At 44.9% G+C, this 27,082-nt stretch overlaps 1 protein-coding gene across 1 annotated transcript in view; it reads left to right on the top strand.

Annotated features, from left to right (window-relative positions):
- The window catches only part of ttc28 (tetratricopeptide repeat domain 28), a 166,687-nt gene extending 139,799 nt beyond the window's left edge, over window positions 1-26,888 (top strand). Inside the window, exons 7-24 of the mRNA XM_022754123.1 lie at window positions 323-1,119; window positions 1,254-1,798; window positions 3,046-3,569; window positions 8,471-8,580; window positions 11,531-11,660; window positions 11,804-12,022; window positions 13,993-14,152; window positions 16,760-16,900; window positions 19,879-20,023; window positions 20,189-20,368; window positions 20,544-21,088; window positions 21,349-21,596; window positions 21,714-21,838; window positions 21,966-22,197; window positions 22,449-22,525; window positions 24,100-24,229; window positions 24,367-24,474; window positions 24,565-26,888. Of these exons, the coding sequence (XP_022609844.1) occupies window positions 323-1,119; window positions 1,254-1,798; window positions 3,046-3,569; window positions 8,471-8,580; window positions 11,531-11,660; window positions 11,804-12,022; window positions 13,993-14,152; window positions 16,760-16,900; window positions 19,879-20,023; window positions 20,189-20,368; window positions 20,544-21,088; window positions 21,349-21,596; window positions 21,714-21,838; window positions 21,966-22,197; window positions 22,449-22,525; window positions 24,100-24,229; window positions 24,367-24,474; window positions 24,565-26,174 (6,026 nt within the window). The 3' untranslated portion in view covers window positions 26,175-26,888. The remainder of the gene's footprint in view (window positions 1-322; window positions 1,120-1,253; window positions 1,799-3,045; window positions 3,570-8,470; window positions 8,581-11,530; window positions 11,661-11,803; window positions 12,023-13,992; window positions 14,153-16,759; window positions 16,901-19,878; window positions 20,024-20,188; window positions 20,369-20,543; window positions 21,089-21,348; window positions 21,597-21,713; window positions 21,839-21,965; window positions 22,198-22,448; window positions 22,526-24,099; window positions 24,230-24,366; window positions 24,475-24,564) is intronic.
- The last annotated feature ends 194 nt before the right edge of the window (window positions 26,889-27,082 follow it).

Here is a 27,082-nt window from a genome sequence, read left to right as displayed (position 1 = left end):
AACTATTTCCAACCCTGTGGAAAAGTTGTTGATTTTGGTAAAATCCCTCTAAGACACAATCATCAAAGACAGCTTAGACACTCAAAAAGGTTCTATTTTGGTGTTATAATAACTCCGTTTGATGGCACTACATTTTAATTACCATAATTTTGTGGGAGAGTGTGTTGTGTAAGCAGAGAACAGATGGCTCAGAGAGCATATTTTAACAACCGAATGACTTGTTTTGTACATGAAGAGCTGACGAGGCACTTGAATTTTACTCCATTTTCCCCCTCAATGGGTCTTTAACTTCATCCTCTCGCTCTCTCTCCTCTATCCACAGGCATCATTCACCAGATGAAGGGGGACTATGAGACTGCACTGAAACTCCACAAAACACACCTGGCCATTGCTCAGGAGCTGAATGATTACGCTGCTCAGGGCCGGGCCTATGGTAACATGGGTAACGCCTACAATGCCCTGGGAGCCTTTGACCAGGCTGTTCGCTACCACCGCCAGGAGCTGCAGATCTCCATGGAGGTCAATGACCGGGCCTCGCAGGCTTCCACCCATGGCAACCTGGCTGTGGCTTACCAAGCCCTCGGAGCCCATGACCGCGCTCTGCAGCATTACCAGAACCACCTCAACATAGCTCGTGAGCTCAGAGACGTCCAGAGCGAGGCGCGGGCTCTGGGCAACCTCGGCAACTTCCACTGCTCTCGAGGAGAGTTCCCTCAGGCCGTGCCCTACTACGAGCAGTACCTCCGGCTGTCCCCTGACCTCCAAGACATGGAGAGTGAAGGGAAAGTTTGTCACAATCTGGGTTATGCCCACTACTGTCTGGGCAACTATCAGGATGCTGTCAAATACTATGAGCAGGACCTAGCTCTGGCCAAGGACCTTCATGACAAACTGAGTCAGGCCAAGGCATACTGTAACCTTGGTTTGGCATTCAAGGCCCTAGGAGACTTCACTAAGGCAGAGGAGTGTCAGAAATACCTGCTGTCACTGGCCCAGTCTCTGAACAATGCACAGGCTCGCTTCAGAGCTCTGGGGAACCTGGGAGACATATTTGTCTGTAAAAAAGACGTGGCCGGAGCCATTCAGTTTTATGAGCAGCAACTGGCCTTAGCTCACCAGGTATGGCCACACATAGTGAATGTGTATACTAGAGCAATTCATCATAAAAATAGGAAATGCCATGCAGAATGTAATTTAGAAATCACTCACTCATGCCCCTCATGCGGATAATGTGAAATTCTTTCTCGTTTCAGGTTAAGGAGCGTAGGATGGAGGCCTGTGCCTACGCTGCCCTCGGGGCCACTTACAGACTTGTGCAGAAATATGACAAAGCTCTGGGCTACCACACCCAGGAGCTGGAGGTGTACCAAGAGCTGGGCGACGTGTCGGGAGAGTGCAAAGCCCATGGTCACCTGGCAGCTGTCTACATGGCCCTGGGGAAGTACGCCATGGCCTTCAAGAGCTACGAAGAGCAGTTGGAGCTAGGTCGAAGGCTGAAAGATCCCGTCGTGGAGGCTCAGGTGTACGGAAACATGGGCATCACTAAAATGAATGTAGGGGTGATGGAGGAAGCTATTGGCTACTTGGAGCAGCAGCTGGCCACTTTGCAGCAGCTGAGTGGCAACGAGGCGGTAATGGACAGGGGCAGGGCCTATGGAAACTTGGGAGACTGTTACGAGGCTCTGGGAGACTTTGAGGAAGCCATCAAGTACTATGACCAGTATCTGTCAGTGGCCCAGAGCCTGAACCGCATGCAGGACCAGGAGAAGGCCTACAGAGGTTTAGGCAATGGACACCGGTAAGTCTGGCATTATGTTTCAAATTCACTATTTCACATGAAATGCTCCTCAGGCTTTGAATAACGCACCACTATCAATTTTCCCTCAGCTGTTGCAGCAGCTGATAATTGTACTGACTGGGTATTACTAATAATCACCGTAATCCTACTTGGCATATTATTTTTCTCCTTGCGCTCACTCTCAAGGACCACCATAGTTTAGAGACACCTTGCCGGTGAGCATGGCTTGGATGCGAGCCGGCTGGTGCTAGCTGTCTCAGCAGCAGCCTAGTGGCCCCGGCCTTATCTGTATGCAAAGAGGCTTTGGCACACAGATGTCTGAGAGCACAGTTATTTCAAGGCAACCTCTTACATCTTGTGTCTCTTCTCCCCTCCATTTCTCCTTATTTGTCAAAAAGCTGATAGCATCCGAGGAGACTACAGTGCAAAATAAAACACGAAGGGCTTGCCGAAATCCTCATTTCAGAGATGATTTTCTTCTTATTGTGCGTCATCAGTGTGGCACCACAGCAATCACACACAGCAGTATTAGCCATGCATGAGTTCAGAGGGGAATAATAGACATCACGCGCGAACCTTTCTCGTCTTCCAACAGCTTTTAGTCAAGCACATACATTATCACACAACATTAATTAAGCTGAAGGCTTTTATTCTTTTAATGCCCCATTTGAACCGGCATTCGCCGATTGTTGGTGTGCCTGAGACGGTGACTAAAGTCTGTTTGAAGGCTGTGAAAGCAAATAAAATGTGGAGATGGGAGCAGGGATCCTCTGACAGATGATCCATCTCGTATTAGAGGGTGGTTAACAGCGTTACCCTCCAAAAAAAAAAAAAAAAAGCCTAAATTTAAAATTTCATATCATGGCTGAAACATTTCTCATATAGCCATCCCCACACACTTCAGCCTGTCAACTTCAGTAGCTCTCAGTGCTGTGACGGGAGCTTTGCAAATGAAAGTTTTCCTGCAATGTCCATTCCTTGTTGCGTTCTAATGGCGCTCTGTTACAAGAGAATAGAAATGTGTCCGCATGAATAAAGAGTAAAGTTTTCCCTAGATATGAGATAAGCAGAGATAAATAGATTTATTTTGAATGTTGGAGGCATGAAAGATATCTAAGCATTTGTGCAATTGAACAGAAAATGCCAATGACGGATTTTCAGGTTGTCTTGTTGACTTGTTATTTCACATATCTCACTCCTAATCTGCTTCACTCTGACGCTCACTGGTTTTCTGTCTTCATCTGCAGGGCCATGGGAAACCTACAGCAGTCACTGGTGTGTTTTGAAAAGCGACTAGTAGTGGCTCATGAGCTAGGGGAGTGTGGCGGCAAGGCTCAGGCCTACGGCGAACTGGGTGCTCTCCACAGTCAACTGGGCAATTACGAGCAGGCTATCTCCTGTCTGGAGCGTCAGCTGGCCATTGCCCGTGACACCCAGGACAGACTACTGGAGGGCGATGCCAGCTGCGGTTTGGGCGCTGTATATCAAGCTATGGGAGAGTATGAGACAGCCCTGCGATGCCACCAAAGTGACCTGGAGATTGCAGAGGAGGCAGGCAGCCCAACACGCCAGGCGCGCGCCTACGGCAACTTGGGCCTTACCTATGAGTCGCTAGGAAACTACGAGCGGGCGGTCGTGTTCCAAGAACAGCACCTAAGTGTGGCGGCTCAGACTAATGACTTGGCTGCCAAGACGCTGGCCTATGGTAGCCTGGGGAGAACACACCACGCACTGCAAAACTACTCACAGGCTGTCATGTACCTGCAGGAAGGTGAGTGAGTCAGGGGGAACAGGAGAGAGGATTGCCTTTGTTGCCTGAGCTGATAGGCTTAGAGTTTGTGAATTCATGAATATGAAATTCAGAGCCTATTTGTAGCTAAGCCTTTGCCACATTTTTATTAGGCTGTGTGCATGTGTTTGTGTGTGTGTGTGTGTGTGTGTGTGTGTGTGTGTGTGTGTGTGTGTGTGTGTGTGTGTGTGTGTGTGTGTGTGTGTGTGTGTGTGTGTGTGTGTGTGTGTGTACGTGTGTGTGTGTGTGTGTGTGTGTATGTGTGTGTGTGTTTGGGCTTTTGTGCTCATGTGTTATAAGTGCACAGGGGGATTTTGTGTGTGTATTATGCGTCTGTGTTGTCTTCCGCGCTGTAAAGGTATACCAGCATTTGTGTGTGTATGTCTGTGCAAACCTATCAGGATGCACGCCAAGGCATTTTTCCTGTTTACTGCTAGCTGTTCTTCACACCTCTATATCTACTTTTCTCAGAGGGTTCTTTGCAGTGAGCTGCCAAAGGATCTTTTCACACAGTGGCTGACAGACTCCTGCTTCTCACGCTTCATTGTCCCCCACAGATTATGGTGAAATAAAAACCTGCAGCTTGGCCCCTAAAAAATTCATTATGTCAGTGACAGTGCAGGAAGTGTTTGTCACCGAGGATGTGATAAGTGGAAGCATCCATGGATGCAAGCCGAACGTCCACACCATCCGCCTCGCACGTGACAGTCCTCATGCTCATGCACACCCACCCTGTTTATGACCCAAAGGCTGTTTGAATCCAAGAAAACTGATGCTCGTGTAAGAGAACAGTTGTATGTTTCACCCTGCATGGAGTGAATGCAAGGGAACGTGAATACATCTCCTCTATCTCTCTTCCGTCCGCTTTATTAGAGTTAGCCGGGCCTGCAGTGACCCACACACCCTCTGCAGTGATGCTTGTTGAGGCTTAATGGAAACAAAGGCGACAGGCTATTCTGTCTCCACCCTGTCCTCCTGTTGTCCCCTGCACTGTCCTTGTATTGTTCCTCAGTCTGGCTGTGAAAAAGAACAGTGCCTTCACTATCGTTGACAGCCAATTATTTCTGGCCAACCTACCCAGACCGAAAAGTTGGCAAGGTTTTTTCCCTTCAGTTTTCTATTTTTTTCTACTGCTACAGCTAGTTTTGTGTTTTTTGTTTTTTTTTTATTCTTCATGCTGCACTGCGTGTTTTTTTTTGTTTTTGTTTCCTGAAAAAGATTAATTGGAAGAAGGGATAGAAAGGCATCTCCAAAACTAGTGCAGATATTGTTGACAACATGTGACCTCCAACTCAGTGTGTGTGTATTCATAAATATTAGTGTTCATGCTTGTGTGTGTGAATCGTGTGTGTGATGGTTATTCTGTGTTGCAGAGTAATAGAGAATGATAAGGCAGCAGAGGAAGACACACAGAGACACCAATTAACTGCTGACAGGCAAACATCATTTCTGTCACTTCAAGTGTTCACTGCACTCCCCAAGTTATCGTCCTGTAATTTTACATTAAAGGACATCGCACAGCGATGTCTCAATCTAAAACAGAAGAGGCATTTCACACCAAGATGCACTTTTCGACGATTAACACAATAGTGTCATTAAATCAATGGCCTCATTGTAGCGACTAATGGAGGTATTACAGTTTCTCCATGCTTGGTTTATGGAACAACAAGTAATGGAATAACAAAATTCAACCTGCAAAGGCAGTGTATGCTAGAAACGTGACTCTAAATCAGGACATGTAAATGAAATAGGTGACATATTTAGTCATACATATTGTAAATGAAAAATATAATGGATTATATACACTATATCCTCATGGATAAAATTCAATAGTTATATGTTTTTGTTACATGTATAATTTACTGTATTATGTATATTTTGCATAATAGATTATTTATATATATATTTATTATTATATATGTTCTGTATGTGAGAAACTTTTAAACCAACTTTTATGGAATAATAAACTCCTATATGCAAGCAAACCTGCATGGTATAAGCATAAGCGGGTATGAATCTGTTTAATCTGTGAGACATCTTAATTATGTGTAAGACAAAAGAGGCCAAATATATACATGATTTTTACAGTGTTATAAATTCTTTGTATGTTAAACATAATAATAGAGCTATTTCAGGGTATCAATTAAAACACATTCATGTTGATAGGCTTCAGAAGAGCGTTTCAGGGGGCATATAAAGCTGAGTTTATCAGTGTGAAATGTCTGGACCTTTCATCATCATATTTGGACCCCTCACAGTTTTCAGTCTTACTGTTTTTCTGCTATAAATGTTGAATGTTGGTTGCTGTTACAGTGGTGGTACTTGCGCTGATGTTATAGTGAGCTACTGATATACGCAGCTAGATCCCTGTGGTTAAGTTTATTGTATTTTCACCGCTTCTTAGGCTCAGAACAGACAAAATCTTTAAACTCAAGTATACACTGTATATATTAGTGATTAACATTTGAAAATGAATTAGTCTAGCTTTCCATTGTTCCATAAATTATTAATCAAGCTTTCACAAATACTAGTATTTAGTTCTGCAAATGTCAGAACTGTCTTACCACCATGGAGGTGAATTTTAAATTGGTTGGGGTGTTTGTTCAGTAATATGCAACACAGCTACTATCATCTTCAGTGTTTTCACAATATAGCATAGGTCTGAAGATTTGGGTGTCATCATAGAAAAGAAAGAAGAAAGAAACACCGCAGTGAGAATATGTATCGTGGAAATGTCTCCAGGATTGTCTTTTTTTTTGTTTTTCCTCAAAAATTGTTTATGGTACACACTGACTGTATGTGACACACTATTCTTTTCCACAATGGTCATGATCAAAGGGCACCGTTTCAAGTGTGTGCATGTAAGAGGGGTTTTTTTTTTTTTTTTTTTCACCGTACCACACACTTGTGGTTCGACGGTGCATGAGATTTCGTGCCCTTGTTCCAGCGCATGTGTATGTGGTGTCTGCACGTAAAGCTTGTGTCTGAAGGCAGAGGTGCGTGGGCCTCAGGGGCTGCAGAGAATCTCTCACCCAGCTGTCAAGCAGCCTTTAAAGTGTTCTCTAGTTGCTCTTCAGGGTGCAGCCAGCCACGGCCACATCCTCGTGTCAGCCGCCGCTACGTGACTGTGCCTGCGGGGCGCACCAAAGGCACGCACGGTGACAGTGACAGACACTGAATGATACAGAGCGGGAGAACAGAGGGAATGAGAGAGTTATGGAGGGAAGGAGGGAAAGAGAGAGGAAGGCAGAGAGGAAAGACGGAGATCGGTATGAGTCATAATTCACATGTATTATTTCACTGTCAACTGGAGAATAAAGAAAACATAGAGTTGGTTGACATTTAGGCTTGATCATAAAGAACTATCACAGAGCGGCTCGGAGAAAGACATGTTTTGTGTGTGTTTGTGTGTGTGTGTGTGTGCGCGCGCGTTCATGCGCGTGCAGATGAAAGGCTCAGAGCTGGAGTTGAGATGAGTGAGGGGTGAGGCTGTCAGAGAATGAAAAGGATAATTTAGATCTGTTTCCTCTCTCTTGCTCCAGCGCCTAATGAGCCCTAAGCAGTGCCGAGTCCCTGCAAGTAGTGCCACAGTCAAGATGAAACAGGTAGAGAGAGCAGAGGGGGGCCTGAGACACAGGCACAGAGATGAGAAAATGAATACGGGAGGTAGAGGGAGAGAGAAGCACAGTAGATGCATGGGGGAAGAGGGCAGGCAGGCAGAAAGAAGGAGGGTGTGTGGAAAGATAAGGAGAGAGGGGAGACTGTTGCAGGCTTCAAAGGCTGCCGACTAGCGTGGCCATGGAGGAGCCATGAAGTCTACGGTTGCGTGGTGTGCTGGGTCTTGTGGAATAGGCTGGCTGTTTCGGGTCACGCTCTCTGTTCTTGGCTTATCTGGTCCAGCCACAGACTGTTTTCCAGGAATGCCGAGAAAAGCAAACTCGGACGAGGGTGGCTTGGCCCACTTTCCCCTCTCTTTGACCAAAAGCATGTTTAGACCCCCTTCACCACACAGGCGAGTGGAGAGAATAGACTTGGAAATACAGAGCCCGGGCTAAGTGAGACTGTGCACGAGTAACAGCCTATTGCAGACTGCAGAATGCTTGCTGTGCATTTAGCACCTTGTGGGTGATATGTGACCCAGCAGCTGTCGTTTTTTTTTTTTTTTTTTTTAATCATTGTCCTCTGTGGAGTGGCATTTTCATCTCAGTAATTGGGCAGAACCAAATACTCGGCAGGCAGATGAGGACACATGCAAAGATGTGACATGCGCCTCACTGCTTGAGGGATTGGAAGTGAAAAACAAAGCGCACACTCACCAGGTGATCTGACACAGGCATACTCACTGAATGTGCACACCTAGATACACACACATGCACGTACAAACATCCCCTGCCTTCCCAAACAACTCTGGAAGTCTCTCAAACAAAACACCACACGCACTGTGAGTTTGCATCCAGTCTATTATTAGCTCATCAGTGTGTTTGCAAATATTTGTGGACGTCTTCATGATATTGCGTGGCTCCTTTAATGCAAGCATTAAGCTTCTGTTTGTGTTTGCTCAGCCAGTCGATGCTTAGCATTGATTACTATGCAGTCCGATTAGTCCTCTAACAGCCTCCCTCTATGGCAGAAGTGTGTGTGTGTGTGTTTTAGTCCCAGTGTGAGCAGTATCTTACAACTGAGGCCAAATATCCAAACCTGTTCGCTGTCAGAACATCAGTACCACGCTATGCTTACATCTGTTACTCTGAAAGATACCTAAGAGTCTGCCTGCTCTGAATAATTTTTACTCTTCTCTCCCTCTCCCTCTCCCTCTCTCTCTCTCTCTCTCTCTCTCTCTCTCTCTCTCGCTCATCTGCTCTCATATCCTCCCCTCCCGACAGGCCTGCGGCTTGCAGAGCAGCTGGCACGGCGTGAGGACGAGGCGAAGATCCGCCATCGTCTGGGGCTCTCTCTATGGGCCAGCGGGAATCTGGAGGAAGCCCAACATCAGGTAAAGTATCTCCTCTTCCTTCCTCTTCTTGCCTGGACCTTGACTCAATTATCCTATCCTCTCCTCTCCTCTCCTCTCCTCTCCTCTCCTCTCCTCCTCCATCTTGATTCCTTCCAGCAAACCAACCTTATGTAGTTAAAACTGACCTCTAATAAGCACACATCTGTTGGTCGGCAAAGATTACAAATGAGCAGGGGATGTAGATGTCCAAAGACACAGAGTGTGGAATTAAATTTTTTTGTAACACACTTATGGTGAAAGAAAGTACCCAGAGGAGAGAGAGAAACAGGAAAAAGGAGATGTGGCTATAGAGCTTGAACACGTCTGTTGGCAATATGCTGGGGAGTCTGTTGAGCCTGTGAATGCTGTCATCTCAGTAGACAGGCGACAGATGACTAAAGATTTTATTTTTTTTTGTATCTGTGTGCATGGTCTCAGGAGTCCCGAGCCTCTGCATCACACACACATTCACTCCTCTTCAGCCCACTGCCCACCTGGCAAGCATGGAATATCCCCTTAACATCTCTCTTTACAGTCTGTCCACACACCGCTCAAGATTTGATTTCTTTTTTTTTTTTTCCCTTAGCTTGTGTATCCACATACAAGCCTGTGAACAGTCAGCCAACAGCAGTGGCTGTCACGTGTGTCTGTAGGGATGTTATTCAGCTGCTTTCATTTCCAAAATCTAGTCCAAAGCATTTCTGCTATGATACGCTCACACTAGGTACATCTATGTGACCCAGATAGCTTTGTTTTTTCGGTCCTGCATCATAGTCTTCAAAAAGTAATGTTGTCTGTTTGCAATTATCTGTAACAAGAGTTGGGAAAGAAAGACCGAAGCAAGGTGGTGACTAGAGCTGAGGCTCATGAGTCATATTGAGGAATGTGTTCAATTAAACCAAAATATTATTCTAAAAGGCCAGTGCAACATATTTTCCACTGCATGTTTGCTTTCCAGTTTAACACTTGACCATAAGACCTTAGAAGTACATGTTAACATTGTGATCCAGTGCTTTGCCCACTTATACCACAGCAATGTTTAGATTTTTTTTCCCCCCCTGTGAGCTTGCAGCTCCCAGGGCGAGTTGGAGGTGGGAAAGGACACTGTTGTCCTCAGAGTATGGATCACATGGTTATTCATGAGCTGGCCTGTTGCTACACATGACCTTGGCAAATGCCCCGACCCACTTCAAACCTCATTTGTATAGGCTTGTGTTGAGATTCATAAAGCATCCATAGGTGTGGCATGAGAGTACTTGACCTCATGTTCCTCATTCTCTCCGTATTTAAACCCAATTGTAGTTTAACACCCCAGCTGTGACATTGATGTTCACCGTGACACACCGATTGATGTCTCCTGATTCTAATCAGCTTTTTCAGCAGGGTTCACATTCATATCTAAGGAGAGCATTAATCAATAAATTCATGTTGACTTAAATATCAGTGGTCTACCGTAGATTAAGCTTTTTTTCAACCTCTGATATCATCTGTCATGAGAGTTCCCCGAGGAGCTTACTTTACAAAAATCATTAGAGGTACGTGTGTATCAAGCTCCGCTCACGCTACCGATTCAGTGTGACATTGACATTCACTTAACATGTCAGATAAAAGCCATGTTAGTGTCAGTGACGGTAAAACATGAGAGTGCTATCTGAATGCATAGCAGTTGGAGAATGTAGGAGATTTTTACCTGAACCGCCTCCAAGCAAGTCACTGCGGACGCAGCACATTTGGGATTGTTTCCCTTTCATCTGTGCCAGGAGGGGTCAGGCCAGAAGAAAGGCGCTGTGAGAAATTAGTTTCACTCTTAAAGGGATGTCTGCAAGTCTAACAGATTAAACTAGCAGTGCAGCAATCAACCCCACAGCCCTATCAGCAAAATCAGCCTGAGACTAGCAGCTCCGTCTACTAGCACTAATGCAGCAGAGCTCGCCGATTCTCTGCTGATCTCTACTCTCCCTCTTCACTCCCTCTGACACACTTTTCCTGCATGACCTTGGGATATGTCAGACGAGCTACACAGTATGCATATGTGTGCGCTCACATGAGGCGCACACATTCTCTCTTTCTTTCTCTCACCAAACCCACAGTGTGCTGATGGAATCCATTTCATCCATACCAGCAACCTTTTCTCCACTGCAGTTCTTTGTCTTCTATGAACTATGGTCAAGCAGTATGAGCAGAGCATTTTTCCATCTTTGCTGGCACTGGACTCCTGGAGAGTGGTTCTATAGCAGTCCCAGTCATCCTACAGGGCTGCCATAGGCACAGAAATAGGAAATCAATAAAGGCCCCCATGAATCAGCACTCCTGGCCAGCTCCGCTTGGCCAATGTGCAACACTGCCTGCCGCCCCACCTCTCCATTGTCTCTCTCCTTCTCTCAATCCAATGTCTTGTGCTGAATAGAAAGGTCTAATAAGACAGAGAGGGCTATCGAGTTCACAAAGCATTTGTTTCCTTGGACGCAGCCTGTCCAAGATGCCCAGGTAATGGTTTAGCTTCTCATTGCCCTTTCCCACGTCCAGGCATATAAGAGCTGAATAGTGGTTTACTTGTGTTTGATGGTGATTCTTCAGGCTACATTACAGTACTTTCCTCTGTTGAGAGAGAAGCAATAATTGGAAGGCAGCAAGTCTGATCAATGACCACCAGTGAGGTGGGCTGCTACCATCTAGTGGCCAAAATAATTCTAATGATATGTGCATTTAGCAATCTGTGGACATTTTTAACCACAATGTCTTTCTTAAAGTGTCATGACTGCTAACATTTTTAGCATGATTTAGCTCAATATGAATCAAACCTATAACAATGAATACCAGTGTCATGCCCTTCCTTTTGAGCTACACAGGACCAATAAGAGCTGAATCACAATGTCACGTCATAATTTTACTATGTAAATGAACAAACAAAGGGTTCATCAGAAAATGTCTGATTGTTGTTTATTATCAGCTCTACCGGGCATCTGCACTGTTTGAGACCATCCGCCACGAAGCCCAGCACAGCACAGACTATAAACTTTCCCTGTTTGACCTGCAAACCTCCTGCTACCAGGCACTCCAAAGGGTCCTTGTCAGCCTAGGTATGTTCACATGAACTTCTCATATCCTCACTCCTTCATGCAGCTAAATTCCAGTTTGTTTTTTCTTTTGGACATTTGTGTGATTGAAAGATTGGGTTTCAGAATTGACGCATTAATAAGCATTGACCTCTGCTACACCACAGGCCACCACGATGAGGCCCTGGCAGTGGCAGAGCGGGGTCGTACACGAGCCTTCGCTGACCTCTTGGTGGAGAGGCAGACGGGCCAGCAGGACTCAGACCCCTACACCCCAGTAACGGTGGAGCACATCCTGGACACCGTCAACAGCCAGAGGGCCTTGGTGCTGTATTTCTCCATGGCTGCTGGTTACCTGTACAGCTGGCTGCTGGCTCCAGGAGCAGGTAAGATTTGACTCTCTGGTTGCTTTTTTGCTCAGACTATAAATTTTTGTGATGAAACCTTTCATGTCTGGCTGTCATCTTTTCACTGTCAGAGACCATATGTGCTTGAACAATCAAATTCGGTGGATAGGTTTCAAATTTCTCTTACTCAGGTAAAAATTAATTATAACAAATGACCATATGGTGCCACAGCGACTGGAAACTTTACTCTCTAACCTACTTCTGTTTCTCAAAGTCCTTTGTACAACACATTTAAGCTGCAGCCTATTTTCAATTTTATGCATAAACTCTTTTTCACGACTTCTGAGTTGATTTATTCCCTGTGCTCACAACGTATCTACTTGTAATACACAAATCAAGTAAGATATTCAACCACAAAGTCAGGCATAGAGCGATGCTAACAGTCAGATGCTATATAATTGTAGTGATGTAACAAAACATTGACAAAAAACAGAACAAACAAAAACAAAGCTGTAAGAGTGATGAAGGTGAAAGCACATACACACAAATACACACACACACACATTTGCTTGTTCGAATCAAAGCGGATAAAAGGCCTAGAGGCTGTGGCTTGTTTTGAGCTGCAGGGGTAAGAAGGCCAGCTTTAACACCAAGTGGCAGTGCCACCTGCCACTCCACTGTTAGGATTTGCCCCCTGCCTCGCTCCTCACCCCAGAAGGCATCTGCCAGTGAACCGTGCTAATTGATAGTGACACAGCCAAACAACACAGGCAACATCTTCACACATGCCAACAGGAAATCACGTCGCTGTTGCACCAAGTCAAAACATAATTTCTCTGTTTCTCTCGGATTCTTTGTTTTTCTTTTTGTCTTGTTTTGGTATTGCTGTACTTTGACACTGCTTGGTGTACCTCTCCATTTTTGTCTCTTTCATGGACGCGCTGAGTAACACCAACAAAGGCAAAGAGATTATGAAGCAGTTTGTTTATATGACTCATGAAATTCCAGTTTCACCGATAAGCAGAGCTGCAGGTGAACTACAGCACATGTCACACGACTCCTGTAGCTGCCATACTGTAAGTTGTTCTTTGGCTCTCTTCTGCTCTCTGCTGTAAAGAGAGGAAATGAGAACCGTGACCCATGTCCCATGCCACCAGGCCTGAACATTTGATCAAATCCAGCTCCCAGGCAACCAGATGAACTTGACCCCCCAAGCACTAGTCATACGGAGGGGAGGAACACTACAGGGACAAGTGGAGATCTTCAAAGCGTTGAATGTTGCCCCAGGCTAAGAGGGAGCGACTTGCTCACTAATCGTCTGTCTGTCACTTCCTGGCATTCCCTGGCATCCAGCTGGCACACGAACATGGCTGCTGCTCTAAACAGCCTATAATCAGTAAAAAGGGGCTTCTAAAGTCTTAATTACTTCGGTTGTGTAAATTCTGTGATATTTTATAGACCTGAATGCGCACACACACACACACACGTATACAGTACACCTGAATCACATATATTCTCTATTCAAATGCATTATACAAATACAAAACATCCATGTGAGCACATCTATGCTTACAGAGCACTGATACACCCACAAACTCACACTTATACACACACACACACACACACACACACACACACTCAGCTTGTACTGCATCCCCCAGTGTGCTCCCCCCCCCCACCCCCCCCGATGTTCTGCTGGAAACTCAGCTGAGCTCTCATGGCGGGCAGCAGATGGCACAGGCAGCCTACTCTTATCTTTTATTGAACATTATTTGTTTTATTCATTTCGCTCCACAGATGCACTACTGCATGTGGCCTCACTCACAGCGTTCAGCTGAAATGATCTAATATTTCTCCCGTCATGAGACAGTGATACAAACGTATGAGTAAAAGAAGCGTGGAAAATGGTTTCATTTATTTATTTTTTGTTATTAAACTTTCATTTCATAAACACCTGAAAACAGCCAGTCATGCTTGGCCGTGTTTCCCTTCTCTCCCTCTCTCCACAGGTATCCTGAAGTTTCATGAGGTGTACCTGGGCGAGGGCGTATCAGAAGGAGTGTCAGACTTCCAGGAGGCAGGCGGCAGCGGAGTGGTCAGCGGCTCGTCGTTGGAGCAGCACATTGCCAGCGCCCGGGAGGCCCTCGGAGTTGAGTCTTATTACAGCCGGTGAGATGTTTACAGCTGTCACAATTAAATGAAAACTCTTTGTTTGTTTCATGTGTTCATTATCCAAATCATAACATACCTATTTAACAGTAATTGCTAGAACATGTGCAAAAGCGCTTGTTTTTCTTTATCAAACAAGTGACTTCATGGATTATGTTACAGCATACACAGGATTTCCACACAGTGATGTCACAGCTGATTTTTAACTACCCCCCTCTGCCACTCATGTAATATGAATCATTAACCATTATTGAAGTGACACATGTAGCAATATGGTATGATGGAGACATTTGGGGTGGTCAGTCCTTACAAAGCCCATTTTCTTTTCTTATTACCCCATGCTTGAGTCGCTGACATCTGGTTTTAAGAAGTTTAGATGAATTAAGAATTAATGATAGCTCAGTTGCAAAGCTTTTTTTCTTTACAGAGGGCTTCATTGCCTCTATTATGGTCCAGCAGTTGTGATTATTCCTTCTCATTTTATGACCAAACTTGCTTTAACTAAATAAATGCAGAAGAATCCCCACACATCCCTTGATGTTTAGTTGTGATCTGCAACATAGTGATCTAAAAATTCCATTTTGATACTTGTCCTTCTGTCCCATTCTTGTGAACACGATATGAGGGAATTTTTTCAAATTTCTTACAGACATTCACCTGGATTAGAGGATGAACTGATTAAGATTTGGTGATCAAAGGTCAAAGATCAAGGTCTCTGTATTTTGGCCATAGCGCAAAAAGTCATGCTAATTATGACAAAATTTCACACAAATGTGTAAGAGGATAAAATAAGATTTCATATCCAAAAGGTCAAAGGTCACCTTCACCTTGACATCATGATATTCTGCAAAAACACTTTCTTGGCCATTATTCAGCGCTGTAACCTGGCAACAGAAGAGGAGATTGTGACCATGTTTCCTGCAACTTGACTGGCTGGCGGAGGCATGCAACCACGAGGCGGTAATTCTGGTTTACTGAACGGTGATAGCTGCCAAGAAAAAAAAAAAAAAGCACCCACATAAAGTTTATTGACAGAAAAGTGAAGGAGCGGCACTACAGACCACACTGTTTAACAAGTACTCTTTGGAAAGCCCTTGTTAACCAGTCATCAGAGGGTATTGTAAAAACAACAAACAACATTTTATCTTCAAATGTAGAATGTAGAATGTAAACACTGAACAAAGATTAACACTCAAACCAAAACTTAACCCCGGAGTTAGCTGAAGAAGGGTTATTTTATCATTCAGTCTGTGTGTGAAAGAGTATTATTCTGCCCCATTGCACCCTGTGATGACAGCCCTCCACTACCTGCCTAAAGTACTCTACTCTCTCCCCAGTGGGAATAAATGAGACGGAATAATGGCTCTTTGGATAGCCAGACAGTTGAACCCACCTAACAAACAGTGAACGTGACAAGTAAAGGAAGAGAGAATGGGTTTACTGAGAGTATAAGGAACAATGGGAAGAAGGTGGAGATGAGGTTGTAAAATCAAAGAGGCAGAGACTGATGAATAAAGACTTAACAGACAACAGGGAACGTAGCCAGAGGGGCTCCGTAGGAGGAGATGGAAAATGTGGCGAAATATATTGACAGTGAAAATCACCCTTCGACACCCATGAGCCTACACTGAGTTTGACGTTTGCCTTGTTTCTCTAGTTGGTGTTTGATCCATAGTGCCCAGCTGGTCTGCCCAGTGCCAGCCCCTTCCACCCCTAGCAGCCTGGCCCTCCTGCCCCATTACCAGCTCATTTACTACTCCAATAGGAAGTTGCACACACACCATTGCGCCTGGATGGGCACAATATGGCACCACTTACCAGCCCATTCATTCTCCAGAGAGCAGAGAAAGGGAGGCGGCACTCTGTAATGTGTGGAGAGAGAGAAAATGAATGGGATGGAGAAGAATGGGGAGAGTATATTCGCGTGACTGAAAGAATGATATAGAGAGGAGAGGATGCAGCGTATGTGACGGTTGAAATCTTATGTATTAATATGTGGATTTTATGTACTATTTACAACATTTCTTCAGTCCACATAGATCTGTCAGAATATAAGCCCCAGGAGAATGAATCTCAAATGAGACGTGTACTGCAAGGATTTTAAAACAAAAAACAAACAAAAACAAAACAGCAGTGCAGTGGTGGTAGTGGGAGCATGAGGTGATGAGAGATCCCATGGTGCAAGTTCACACTCAGCTACCGTGAGAGCAAGAAGCTGACAAAAGAGTTGCATGATATGGACACATCAGAAGAGAGGTTCAGGCTTGAGGAGAGGGATGGGGGAGAGTGGTGGCGAGGTAGTGATTGTGGGGTGGGAGTGGTTGACTCCCCACTGACTGGATCAGCATCACCGGCATTATAATGAAAGGATTTAACTCTGCTTACCATCAGGGTGTTGGACCAAGCCTGGGAAATTAGGCCAAGTGTGTGTGGGTTGAACAGCGTATATTTTAGGCAGATGAGGAGTGTGTGTAGTTGATTTATCCGCAGAGAAACAATCTAAGTCTGTGTATTGTCTACTTTGCTGAAGTGCCTTTTTCTTGCCAACATTTCAGTGGCTGTGCATTTCTCTAACTCCATCTCTCTGTCGCTCTCTCTCTCTTTCAGCGGGTGTTCGAGCAGTGAGACGGAGAGTGAGGCTGGAGATTTGTTGGACCAACAATTTGAGGAGCTCAACAACAAGCTTAACTCTGTCACTGATCCAACAGGCTTCCTGCGCATGGTGTCCAGAAACAACTTGTTCAACAGGTAGGAGATTGTTGCAAATCACCTGGAGGTTCCTACAGACAGTCTTAATCAACATGCGCTACTCAGACCTACTTTTCACCAAAAGAAAAAAAAAGAAAGAAGGAAAGATTAAAAATATCTGCAAGGGTAAGGAGATTCGTGGGTATTGTGGCTCATCTGTGAAAGGCGTCTTTTCTCCATTGTTTAGCCAGCGCAGAGGCAGCATGTGAATCCTCCTTATTAAATAGACTGAGTAGAGCCAAGCTGCTAAAGCCCTTATCAAATGCCTACTCTGATGAGGCCTTGGTGTATGTGCGTGTGTGTGCGTGCGTGCGTGTGTGCGTGCGTGCGTGTGTGTGTGTGCTTGCCAGACACAGACATTGAGACCCATGTGGTTGTAAGTTGTTGCCCTGTCTGTGTGTTTGTTGTGGAGATTTCATGTGAGTGTGCCTGTGGCTTGTTCCAAGTATTATTTAATGACACTAAGCAGAGCATTCATTTACACTGTGCTGATTGGTAATGTATGTCAATAGAACGTGTGCGTGCGTGTGTGTGTGTGCGTGTGTGTGCGTGCGTGTGTGTGTGTGTGTGTCTGGGTCATACTTCCCTGTCCTCGTCCACAGTTGAGCTGCTCTTTGATGAGAGGGTAATTCCAGCTTTAATTGAGTCTTGGTGCTCATTAAGCCCCTTTAATGGGTTGCCGGTAATAATCCACTCATTCTTTTGGGTCTCAAAAAACTCTGAATTATAAAGCTCCTCATGCTTAGGAGCCTACCGTCTATCACATTTCTAAAGCGAGAGAAAAGGAAGAAAACCTCATTGTCATTTCAAGTCAGACTGTACATCTTGGGGTTTGATGTCAGTTAATGTACATTTATGTGCTTTTCAAGGGCTCTCATTGACCTCACTTCATATCATTTTTCCTTAACATGTTAAGATCTAAGCTATTAGTGATGTGAGGACTGCAGTATTTCTACAGTTACTCATAATCAAGAGAAATGATTAAAATAGACTAAACTCTAATTGAATGTCATTTAAATCAAAATAGGTAAGAGAACAATATACTCAGCCTTAAAAGATCTGTGCTTCTTGGTGTGATATCATAATTTGCCGTTATTATCGATTGTCCTATTTTAACACTGAGATCTAATCTTCACCAGGGAGCTTGGAAGGATTACCATGAGAAGGTGATAATGAAAGTCTCCTCGTTTCTAATCCCCTCAGTGTGTAATTGAAAACGTTTTTATGCACAATGATGGCATAATGAGATTGTTTGATGATCTTGATGAAGTTGTCAGTGCAGACGCAGCAAACACTGATAGAACAAGATGCCTGCATCAAAAGAGCTAGGTGGCCACGGGTTAAAGCTCGACCACACTTAAGCAAGTCTTTCAACTGCAGACCAAACTAGCCTTCATCACCTTCAGCTTCACTGCTCTTAGTCTTTTCTATTCACTGTTTCCCTCTACACTTGACACTCACCTTCTCTTGGCTTATCCCTTGCCTCCTCTCTCATTCTTCATGTCAGGCTAACAAACGATTGTTTGCTTTCCCATGGAGGCTCATGCCAAGGCTTGGGAGAGAGACAGAGTGTTGGGAGGCTGGAGGGAAGCCAGTGGCCTGGGGCTACCAGAAGGGCAGGATAGATGTCTGTTGGCTGGGGCCCGGAAGAAACTCTGGCTGGTGAAACAGATGGAGAGTAGTGACAAGCGCAGCCATAAAGCTTGGCCCTGTGTGCCTACAGCACCAAAGGGTTCTAACCCCACAGCCACCATTAGCACAGTTCTCAGTATGTCGTGTGTCTCTGCCTGAGCAGGGAGCTGTCACTCCTGTCACATAGCAGACATGCCTCAAACACAATGGGCGGCTACCTTATTTTTCTCTGTTTCAGAAACAGAAAATACTGCGATGTTGTTGGCAGTGTATTGAAGACACTCACAAACACATCTTCCATCATCTGGAAGCTTTGAGCTTTGATTAAATGTAGAGCAGGTCCCTGTAAAGATGGTGTAAACCCTGCTCTCCTCCTGCTGTGGTGATTCTGGCAAGCTGTTGTCATTCACTACTACTGGTTTCTGTAAGCGCCCAACTACCATAGTACGATACTGCCATCTAGTGGAGAGTTATATATTGACATGATATTCTTATTGGTATATTCTCATGTTGTGAATTTGTATATACATATTCACAGAGCAGCACATCACAATGGAGATCCAGTATGGCCTACCTTTATCTACCTCTTACTTGGTGCTTAGATTTGAGAGCGAGTATATCAGATAAATAACAATGAGCCTTTGCAGCTGCAGCCTTCCTAGCAGCACACAAAATAGACATCTGCAGTGGTGGAGTTTACGTCTTGCCAGAGCCATATCTGATGTAATGCTATGCAGCAAGTTAGACACGGATCTTGTCAACCACATTTCCAGCACATCTGGAAATCACATTAAGAACAGCTGAGTGGTTTGATGTTAAAGGACAGTTTGATGCAAAATATCCCTGTTTACATGCAGGATTTATTATAACGCAAGAGTGACTGGAAGAACTGAGTAGCACAGGGAATAGGTGATTGCAGTGAAAGAGTTGACAAGACAGCTGAAATTCCTTTTATTTGAACATTGTAAAAAAAAAATGTAAAATGTATTAGAATGTCACATGTCTCAGCACAGAGAAATATTTTAACTTCAAACTAATTATTATTCAATATTTTCAATGAATAACTTTCTGCTCACCCTGAGGTCAGCCATAGTTTTCTTAATGTTTTAGGTTTGTGTGGACTTCTTAATATCATAGCTTAGTTTTTTGTAGATCTGGATGCCAGAAGGTCATTTTGTAATTTAAGGAAAACAATAATAGTTGTTGTCCCTGCAGATATTTTAGGAGCTTACTGTACATCCCTGATGTCTCTTCCTAAAACTGCCATGGGTCTTCAGCATAAAAGTATCCTGGAGAATATGAAAACATTGTTGTCACACGCGTTGCTTTGTGTTGTGTTTATGCAGGAGTTGCCAGAGTATGACCAGCCTGTTCAGTAACACCATGTCTCCTGCCAAAGATGGGAACTCCTCCCTGACTCGCCGCTCCAGCAACCTCGGCAAGCCTCCACTCCGGGCACTTTATGATTTGCTCATCGCACCTATGGAGGGGGTGAGTACTACCTCTATGGGTCATTGCCTGCTTGTTGATTTAGCTGTGTGGTAGAGAGAGGAGCATATCAGAAAGTGCAGTTACAAGATAGAACGCAGATAGCACCACGTATTGAATTCTATTTTGTGCATGTGCATTTTCATACTAATCCTCTCGTCATGTCAGGGCTTGATGCACTCCAGCGGGCCTGTTGGCAGACACAGACAACTGGTAATGGTGCTGGAGGGAGAACTGTACCTCATTCCATTCGCTCTGCTAAAAGGAAGCTCATCTAATGAATACCTGTATGAGCGCTTCAGCCTCATCGCTGTTCCCTCCATCAATGGCCTTGGATCAAGTGCAAAGGTTGAGCTTCTCATTCAGATGAAAATAATTCCATACTTCTATTTGAACTCCTGTAAAACCTGATGGATACTTGCCATAAATTCTACTTTTTTCCACATCCCATAAAGTCATCTTTAATGAATTACTGAACTTAGATTGTAGAGCTAGAATTTAACCCTTGACTCTGTACTCGCAGGCTCACTGTCGGCGCCCGGGACCAGCTCCTTGCGGTGGTGTCTCAATGGCAGCGGTGGTGGGGAACCCTCGACTGCCCTCACCTGTGATGGACCGCTGGCTGTGGGGACCCATGCCCTCTGCAGAGGAGGAGGCTCTGATGGTGGCTGAACTGCTGGGATGCCAACCACTGGCTGGCTGTTCTGCTACCAAGGAGAGGGTGATGAGTGCCCTCACACAAGCTGAGTGTGCCCACTTTGCCACCCACATTTCCTGGAAATTGGCAGCTCTGGTGCTCACCCCAAACCCCGAGGGCGTGCCTGGAGGGGCAAGTGCCAGCGTGGGAGTGGGAACAGTGGGCAGAGGTGCAGGGGGGAGGAGAGGCAGCAGCGGTCGAGGCAGGAAGGGCTCCATTGGAAGCGGCTACACCATCCCAGAGTCTCTCCACATGCAGGATGACAGCAGCGATGTGGAGAGTATCTGTGACAGTCCACCCCTCCAGGAGTTCCTCCTCACAGCTGCAGATATTTTGGACCTGAGGTTGCCTGTCAAACTGGTTGTGCTGGGGTAGGTGAACTCATTCTGGTTCATTTTGGTCCTGATATTTTACAATTCTGAGGCAGTTAATGTATTTTCAAAAAATCAGAAGTCAAAAACTAGGATCAAATAAATCATTCTAAAGATTCAGGATTGATTTACAGACATGAAAGGCTTTATATACTTAATAAAAAAAGCATTACATAGGAAGCTTTTAAAAGCAAATAGTAAATATTTTCTTGTTTTCTTATTCGATTATCTGCATGTTTTGTGTGTCATTGTGGGTACAGTTCATACCAGGAGTCCAGCAGTAAGGTCACAGCAGATGGTGTCGTGGGATTGACCAGGGCCTTCCTGGCTGCCGGGGCTCAATGTGTTCTCGTGTCCTTGTGGCCCGTCCCTGTCGCCGCCTCCAAAGTCTTTGTCCATGCCTTCTACACTGCCCTGCTGAATGGGACCAAGGCTAGTGCGGCACTGGCAGATGCCATGAAGACTGTTCAGAGCAGCAAGCAGTACTCACACCCCTCCAACTGGGCAGGTTAGAGATGTCATTCAGTTATGTGTTAATCCTGCATTCCTATAAAACAAAAAAAGAAAAAGAAAAAAAGATGACTATTTAACTGAGCTTTTTTTTTAATTGCATTTCTCTGTCCAGGATATATGCTGATTGGCAACGACGTGAAGCTTAACAGCCCATCTTCCCTCATCGGCCAAGCCTTGGCAGAGATTCTGCAGTATCCAGATCGAGTGCGTGATGCTCTGAGAGTTCTACTCCACCTGGTGAGACATGGATACACACACACACACACACACTTAAACACACACGAGAATACTTACTTAATACAGAAAATGTCATAACCAGCAACACAGAAAAAATACTGATGCAACACTGTCGTACTCCTTGCAGGTGGAGAAGTCTCTTCAGAGGATACAGAACGGCCAGCGTAACTCCATGTATACATCCCAGCAGAGTGTGGAGAACAAGGTGGGGGGCGTCCCTGGCTGGCAGGCCCTGCTGACAGCTGTGGGCTTCCGTCTCGATTCTGCAGGCACCGGTATCCCTGCTGCTGTCTTCTTTCCCACTGCTGACCCAGGAGACAGGCTTCAGCAGTGCAGCACCACTTTACAATCACTGCTGGGTGTGTACCTGAGACAAGCTCTACATCACAGTTTAATCGGTTTCAGAATCTGTCCGCTGTTTTATTGATTTGTTCATTTAATGTGATTTTCTTCCGATGAATTTACATTGATTTCCACATATATCTTTGCCAGTTCTGTCCTTTACTCTGTATGAAATCACCTGTTTCGTTATAGTGCTGTTTAGTTTGGGGTATAAAGAACGTGCCTTGAGTATGAATAATGAAGAACTTCCTTTGATCTCATCCCTTAGGTCTGCCGCCGCCAGCTCTCCAGGCTTTGTGCAAACTCATCACAGCTTCAGAGGCAGGAGAGCAGCTCATCAACCGAGTAGGTTCTCAACAAATGCTGCTGGATTTTTAAATCTAATGCACCCGAATAGAAATTAGTCTTTAGGTCAAACAACAAATACCATTGCTATTATTTAGTATTAAGGACTATTGAGGCTCACATTTTCTCTGGTACACCTTTGTACCACAAGGGTCTTGGTAATGTGTGAAGTGAACGTCAGGGATATATCATTACATAATTTTATTATGTCAGGAATGGATACGCACTAACACACTAGCACCTCAAGCTGGAGCTTAATCTGCATTGAAAAGCTGCATGGAAGCCTAACCAGCAGTCCTTCAAGTACAAAGTCTTAACTACAATCTAAGTCCTGTTCTCTTGCACCCAGACTCGTGACAAACAGAGAATTAATCTTACACTGCAGAGGTTTATCCCTGTTTATGTGTAACGTGGCTATCACATGCTTAAATTGAAAGGCTATCCAGTTTTTTTCCCACATGCTGCAAACATTGGTCTCAAAGCACAGACTATGAAACATGCTTAACCTAACCTGTGAATGCTGATTTCATCCAACTATATATATACATAATATATTGAAAATGTATGTTACTCTTTGCTGTTATCCTTCTTATTGACCTTGTTGACCCTTGTACCCTTTGTGAATGGCCTGTGTGCATGCAATTAAAAGCCTATTCTCTCTCCCCTGCCCCTAACGTGCGGTCTGAAGGCTGTTAAAAATATGGTGGCGATGGTAAGTGTGCCTTCACCTACCTGCACTCCATCCCATTCTACCCTGTTGTTCCACTCTCCACTGTCCGTCTTGCTAAACTTTCTAAAATACCTTCTCGTTGTGTAGAAGCTGCATGTCAATTTAATGATCACTTTTGTTGTTTTCGTGCCATTTAGCACTCTCTTGCTTCAAGTGTAGCTGAATAAACATTTACTGTATTGTCTTGTTCACAATTTTTCCATTGCTAGTTCCTGCAGTCTGATCCTGCAGTCAGATCTTAGGGATTTTGAATATTTAAGGATTTACAACCCTGGTTCATTACAGGTCAGGGGAATGTTTCAGCGTGGTAGAGGGGATAAAGCTATGATGTAAAAACCAGCCTCTCATGAAGAGTGATGTGAGGTGAAGAGACATGTTTCCACTTTCTGCACAGTTATGTCAAGTTGACAAAGGTGTCTCTGTTCCAAGCCAACTAATCCCCAAACAAAACAGGCATGAGTGCTCACAGGGCACGTGTAAACCCCCACAATGCTGAAACCCTCTCAGCTCTGCTTGATATTGTGTGGCCCTGAGTACTCATGAATAGGAAAAGGATTTATACCTACTCTCGAAAATCTTTTTACAGTAGTTCCAAACTAAAATGTGGTTGACATTATGTTAGGGAACTTAAATAGATGAAAAGGAAATGTTCACTAAGAGCAAAGAACTATCTAACTTTGCACTTGGATGATTCATGTCCTTGATCAAATTGAAATTGTTTGATCACACAAATTCATTTTAACCATTAATGACATTCCCAGTAGAATTCTTCAGTTTGTTGTATTCTTGTCATTACTAACCACTGCATCTTTCCCCTATGTGTCTTCTCCCTCTTCTTCTCCAGCTCCACCAGGTGCTAGTCCAACTCCAGACAGGAGAGAAAGAACAGGATTTCTCCCTCTTGCCCATTCAGGTGTCCATCAGTGTGCAGCTATGGAGACTGCCAGGATGCCATGAATTTCTGGCCGCTCTTGGTGAGTCAACTGTTACCTAAGGAAACTACTCCAACTTCTCACCCAGCATGCATCCTTGTGTCCCTGTGGACTCACAGACACAATGACACCTTGATAAATTTCTAAGTTACAACTGTTGTCCTTTTGGGTGTGTGCAGGATTTGACTTATGTGAGGTAGGCCAAGAAGAGGTGGTGCTGAAGACAGGCAAGCTAGCCAACCGCCGCACCTTGCACTTTGCTCTCCAGTCTCTGCTGGCGCTGTTTGGTAAGTACACTGATTTGCTCATGTTTGTTGTATCAATTCTTCTTCTGAATATTTTCAGTCGCTTGACTCTACATCCCTCTCTTTCTACAGACTCCACAGAACTGCCCAAGCGTCTGAGCCTGGACAGCTCATCTTCCCTCGAGTCTCTAGCTTCTGCCCAGTCTGTGTCCAACCCCCTGCCCATGGGATATTCAAGTCTTCCCTTCTCTCCTCCTTGCCTGGACAATCAGGCATCAGATGCCATCTCTGTCTATAGCCTCAGCTCTGTAGCCTCCTCCATGAGCTTTGCCTCCAAATCAGACTGTGACTTCCTTGGTCGACGCACTGGGGCCACAGCACACTACTCTGTCCACAAACACCCTCATGTTCCCCGTAGTCGTTCCTCACCTCATGGGGCAGCTGCTGCAGTGGCAGGAGCCCGGGGGGACGAGGAGGAATATGAGGGTTTTTCCATTATCAGCAGCGAGCCGCTAGGAAGTCACTGTGACTCCCTGCCTCTGCCGCCAGGCCACAGCCAGCGCCATCACCGTGGCGGCAGGGGGGTTGTCGGCGGGTCTAGCACAGGAGCAGGGAGAGGCTACACTGTATCAGTATCATCGAGGGGCAGTGTCAGCACCCCCACATCTCCTGTCAAAACATGCCTGGTGCCCAGCCCAAACTCACCATTCCAGAAGGTGGGTAAGGTGAGCAGTTCAGATACAGGTGAATCTGACCAGTCTAGTACAGAGACCGACAGTACTGTCAAGTCTCAGGAAGAAAAAACTGTCCCTCTGGATCCTCAGGAGCTGGCCCAGAAGATTCTGGAGGAGACTCAGAGCCATCTACGGGCTGTGGGTAGTCTTCAGCGAGCGGGGGCAGAGGGTGGGACAGCTGGAGGAACTTCAGCTCGGAGCAGCGCCTTCCGCTCTTCTGAAACTAGCGCTTTCAGCCGTCCTAACAGCAGTGCTAGTGGCCGAGCTCAGTCTTCCCCAAGACCCAAACCTCCCTCACGTTCCTCCTCACTGCAGAAGATAAGCTCTGGCTACAATAGTCCTGCAGTCTCTGAGTCTTCCCAAAAGGAAGGCAGCCATCCTTCACCCACTCTGGACAGCCATGCACAGTTCAAATTGAAGTACCCAAGCTCCCCATATAGCGGCCACATCTCTCGTTCCCCAAGTAATGTGTCTCCCAGTTCTGGTCACCAGTCCCCGGCTGGTAGTGCTCCATCCCCTGCCCTCTCCTACTCCTCTACCGGCTCTGCCTGCTCTACATCAGCTGATGCTCCAGACTTGGACCGACTAAGAAGAGGGGTCATTGATGAAAAAGTCCAAGCGATCCACAATCTGAAGACCTTTTGGGCTAATGCTGCAGCTCAGCAGCAGCAGCAACATCTAGGTCCTGTCAAAGCAGTCCACAGTGCTCCTGGACCCCTCGCTTCTGCCAGTAGGGATGTACTGAGCCTTCTGAACCTCTCCCCACGCCATTGCTCCCCTCATGATACCCAAGACAGCCTGGAGCTGCGGGAGCTGGGGCTGCAGTCACTGGACAGGGGCAGCAAGAACTCTTCCAATGGACACCACTGCTCCAACACCAGAAAAGTGGCCCCGTCACCTACTATTTCCACAAGCAGTAGCCCTGGTGCTCGTTCTATCCGACTACCTGCTGGCAATGGATACAAGTTCCTGTCGCCTGGAAGATTTTTCCCTTCCTCTAAATGCTGAGACATTTCAAACGGTCCTATACTTTTACCTGTCATTTACTATCCTGTGTGCTGGAGGAGTAGGGCACTTTTTGAAGACCACTATTGGTCCACCAAGTTTGACTGACAGTGAGAAGATTTGATTGGTCAGTGAGTGTGATCCTGCAGAGGCACATGAATGCTTTAGAGGATGTCTTGTCTTTGTGCCCATAACACTGTAAATGGCAATGAGAAATACTCAACGACCTGATACTGTGTTTGTGTGTAACTGTGTGTCAGGTAGATGTAAATGCCATTTGGTATTTTTCCCCCAAAACTTTGCTGTTTGTGTGGGCCAAGATGCAACAGCTATGACTGATTTTCTCTAAAGTTAATGGTTATTGTTATTATTGTTTGTTATTGTTATTAATATTATAATAATTATTATTATGTTTTGTAAATTAATTCCAGTGTTTCACAATCAGTATTAAGCGTTTTTATATTATTAAAAAGTGAACAAACCTGTACCATGTAAAGATGGATAGAGTGGGAAAAAAAAGATTTAATATTTTTTATTGAAATCAAAAGGGCATTTTGCCTGATTTCTTTGTGAATTGACTGTCTCCTCTGAAGCATGGATTCTCTTGCTATTCAATGTTAAGTACCATGTATGACTTTTTAGCCCATGATTTTTTGAGATTAAACATGAAAGTTTCATGACAACCATCTGTCATTTATCAGTAAACAGTTTCAATAAAAAAACATCATGTCTGCTTTCTTGTATTCCTCACTTTATATTATTTTGTCATTTGGCACCACTGTGTGACAGCCATATATTTCTTTCACACAATAGTAACTTTACTTTGTCTGTTTTGTTCACCTTTTTTAGGCTTCTGAAAATTCTTCAAGTGCAACAGTCTGAGAAGAAAAGAATATGTCTTTGGCTGAGCT

Source organism: Seriola dumerili, unplaced genomic scaffold, assembly GCF_002260705.1.
Source record: "Seriola dumerili isolate Sdu_G_001 unplaced genomic scaffold, Sdu_1.0 BDQW01000017.1, whole genome shotgun sequence".
Taxonomy (NCBI): Eukaryota; Metazoa; Chordata; class Actinopteri; order Carangiformes; family Carangidae; genus Seriola; species Seriola dumerili.
The sequence above is the reverse complement of the archived record's forward strand: the minus strand, read 5'-3'. Positions and strand labels throughout refer to the sequence as shown.